Raw genomic sequence first — 2495 nt, forward strand, 5'->3', positions numbered from 1 at the left:
GGCCAATGGGATGTGAGCACAAGTGAGAGGCATACTTTCTGGATTGCATCATTAAAGCTTAGGGCTACATCTTGCCTATATTCTTTCCTTTCTTTCTCATTTTCACATAAAGGTGGTGGTGAGACATCTTGGATCCTACAGATGGGGGCCACCTCTGGGGATGGCAAAACACTCCAATAAAGGAACCTGAGCTTCTGGGCACAGAGACAGGAATTCCCATCTTATTTAAACCATTCTTATTTTGTGTCTCTTTCACAACAGTCAAACCTGTTTCCTATTTGCACACAGAAATATTATGCAACATTTTAAATGATGCATTAAGAAGCAGTTTGAATGTCACAAAAGTATTTTTATGATACAGTAGGTAGAAAAAACTGGATACTAAATTGTATATATAATACGATCTCAGCCATTCTTTAAAAAAATTCAAGGTTGGCGGATGCGGGGAGAAAGCAGCTGTGGAGAGAACGTGTCTCGACCGAGTGCTTGGATTCAGCTTCTTCATTTCCAACATGGAAGAAACTTACATCGATTCCCTGGACCCTGAAAAGCTATTACAATGCCCCTATGATAAAAACCACCAGATCAGGGCCTGCAGGTTTCCTTATCATCTTATCAAGTGCAGAAAGAATCATCCTGATGTCGCAAACAAATTGGCTACTTGTCCCTTCAATGCTCGTCACCAGGTTCCTCGGGCCGAAATCAGTCATCATATCTCAAGCTGTGATGATAAAAGTTGTATTGAGCAGGATGTTGTCAACCAAACCAGGAACCTTGGACAAGAGACTCTGGCTGAGAGCACATGGCAGTGCCCTCTTTGCGATGAAGATTGGGATAAAGATCTGTGGGAACAGACCAGCACCCCATTTGTCTGGGCACAGCCAACTACTGTGGCAACAACAGCCCTGCAAGCAACATAGTTGTGGAACATAAGAGTAACCTGGCTTCAGGCATGCGTGTTCCTAAGTCTCTGCCATATGTTCTGCCATGGAAAAACAATGGAAATGCACAGTAAATGAATATCTCATCAAATGCCAGACCCTAGAAGACTCTTGCTTCTTCCTGCCACCAATGGGTTCTTCATGGTTTTTCCTCCTAATCTAATTATAGAAAGATAAACTGTCTGTGACTTTCAAAAAAAAAAAAAATTCAGGGTTAAAAACACTGGAACAAACTATGCCAAAAGAGAATTAAGCTTGAATATTTTCCTTCTACTTGTCTATACTTTTCCAAATTTTCTGCGGCATACATCCAAATGTTGGTAATCAAGAAAAGATAAAGATTCTAGCCCCCTGTATTTCTGACAAAGCTGCCCCAACTACCAGAAATACTTCTTTCTCGGGGTGCCTGGGTGGCTCAGTGGGTTAAGCCTCTGCCTTCGGCTCAGGTCATAATCTCGGGGTCCTGGGATCAAGTCCCACATCGGGCTCTCTGCTCAGCAGAGAGCCTGCTTTCCCCTCTTTCTCTGCCTGCCTCTCTGCCTACTTGTGATTTCTCTCTCTGTGTCAAATAAATAAATTCTTTAAAAAAAACAAAAACAAACAAACAAAAAAGAAATACCCCTTTCTCTTCCGTGCTCGTGGGCCATTTCATTCCTGTCCCAGTGATATCGTCAGCAAGCACCATGTCTTATGTAACTTTGTGTTGCATAGAATTTCACCTCCAGCAGACAAGAATTTGATGGATAAATCACAATTAGAAAGGCTGAGATGTTTATAAATAAAACTGACTTAAAGCAATATCTTGGTTGGGACGCCTGGGTGGCTCGGTCAGTTAAGCACCTGACTTGATTTCTCCTCAGGTCATGATCTCAGGGTCGTGAGATGGAGCCCCTTGTGGGGCTCTGCACTGACCTTGGAGCCTCCTTAAGATTTTCTCTCTCCCTCTGCCCTTCCCCTCTGCTCTCGTGCTCAGTCTCTCACTGTATCTCCAAGAAAAAAAAAAAAGGCAATAATTTGGCTGCTTTATTTTTACATTACCTATGTTACAAGCAAATTAGTCACAGGTTGGCTGGGGATGCCTGGGTGGCTCAGTCTGTTAAGCCTTTGACTCTTGATTTCAGTCCAGGTCATGACCTCAGGGTTCTGGTATAGAGTATGGAGCCCCGCATAGGGCTCTGTGCTCAGTAAGGAGTCTGCTTGAGGTCTCTCTCTCACACTCCTCTTGCTCTCCCTCTGCCCTTCCCCCAACTTACTTTCTTTCTCAAATAAACAAATCTTTTTAAAAAAAAAAACACAAGAAAAAAAATTAGTCACAATCCTTTGTATTTAGGGTATCTTCCAATATTAAACTTAAGAAGAACACAAAATTTATTGTAGCTGCATTTTAATTTTTACACATTTTTCTTTTAAATATTTACAACCACCCTATTAAGCATGTGTTACTATCCCCATTTACAGATTTAAAACTGAGGCTCAAAGAGGTTATTTGCCCCAGATCACACAACAAGCAAGGGATGGGGTTGAGACTGTAACATAGATCTTTCTGGCTTTAGC

At 42.0% G+C, this 2495-nt stretch overlaps 1 protein-coding gene across 1 annotated transcript; it reads left to right on the forward strand.

The window, feature by feature from the left end:
* The first annotated feature begins 440 nt into the window (after positions 1 to 440).
* Positions 441 to 1132, forward strand: LOC132027752 (gametocyte-specific factor 1-like). Its single transcript, XM_059416492.1, is given in 2 exon segments — positions 441 to 873; positions 876 to 1132. Coding segments are annotated over 2 exon segments (501 nt in total). The 5' UTR covers positions 441 to 512; the 3' UTR covers positions 1016 to 1132.
* The last annotated feature ends 1363 nt before the right edge of the window (positions 1133 to 2495 follow it).

The sequence above is a fragment of the Mustela nigripes genome, chromosome 12 (genome assembly GCF_022355385.1).
Source record: "Mustela nigripes isolate SB6536 chromosome 12, MUSNIG.SB6536, whole genome shotgun sequence".
NCBI lineage: Eukaryota > Metazoa > Chordata > Mammalia > Carnivora > Mustelidae > Mustela > Mustela nigripes.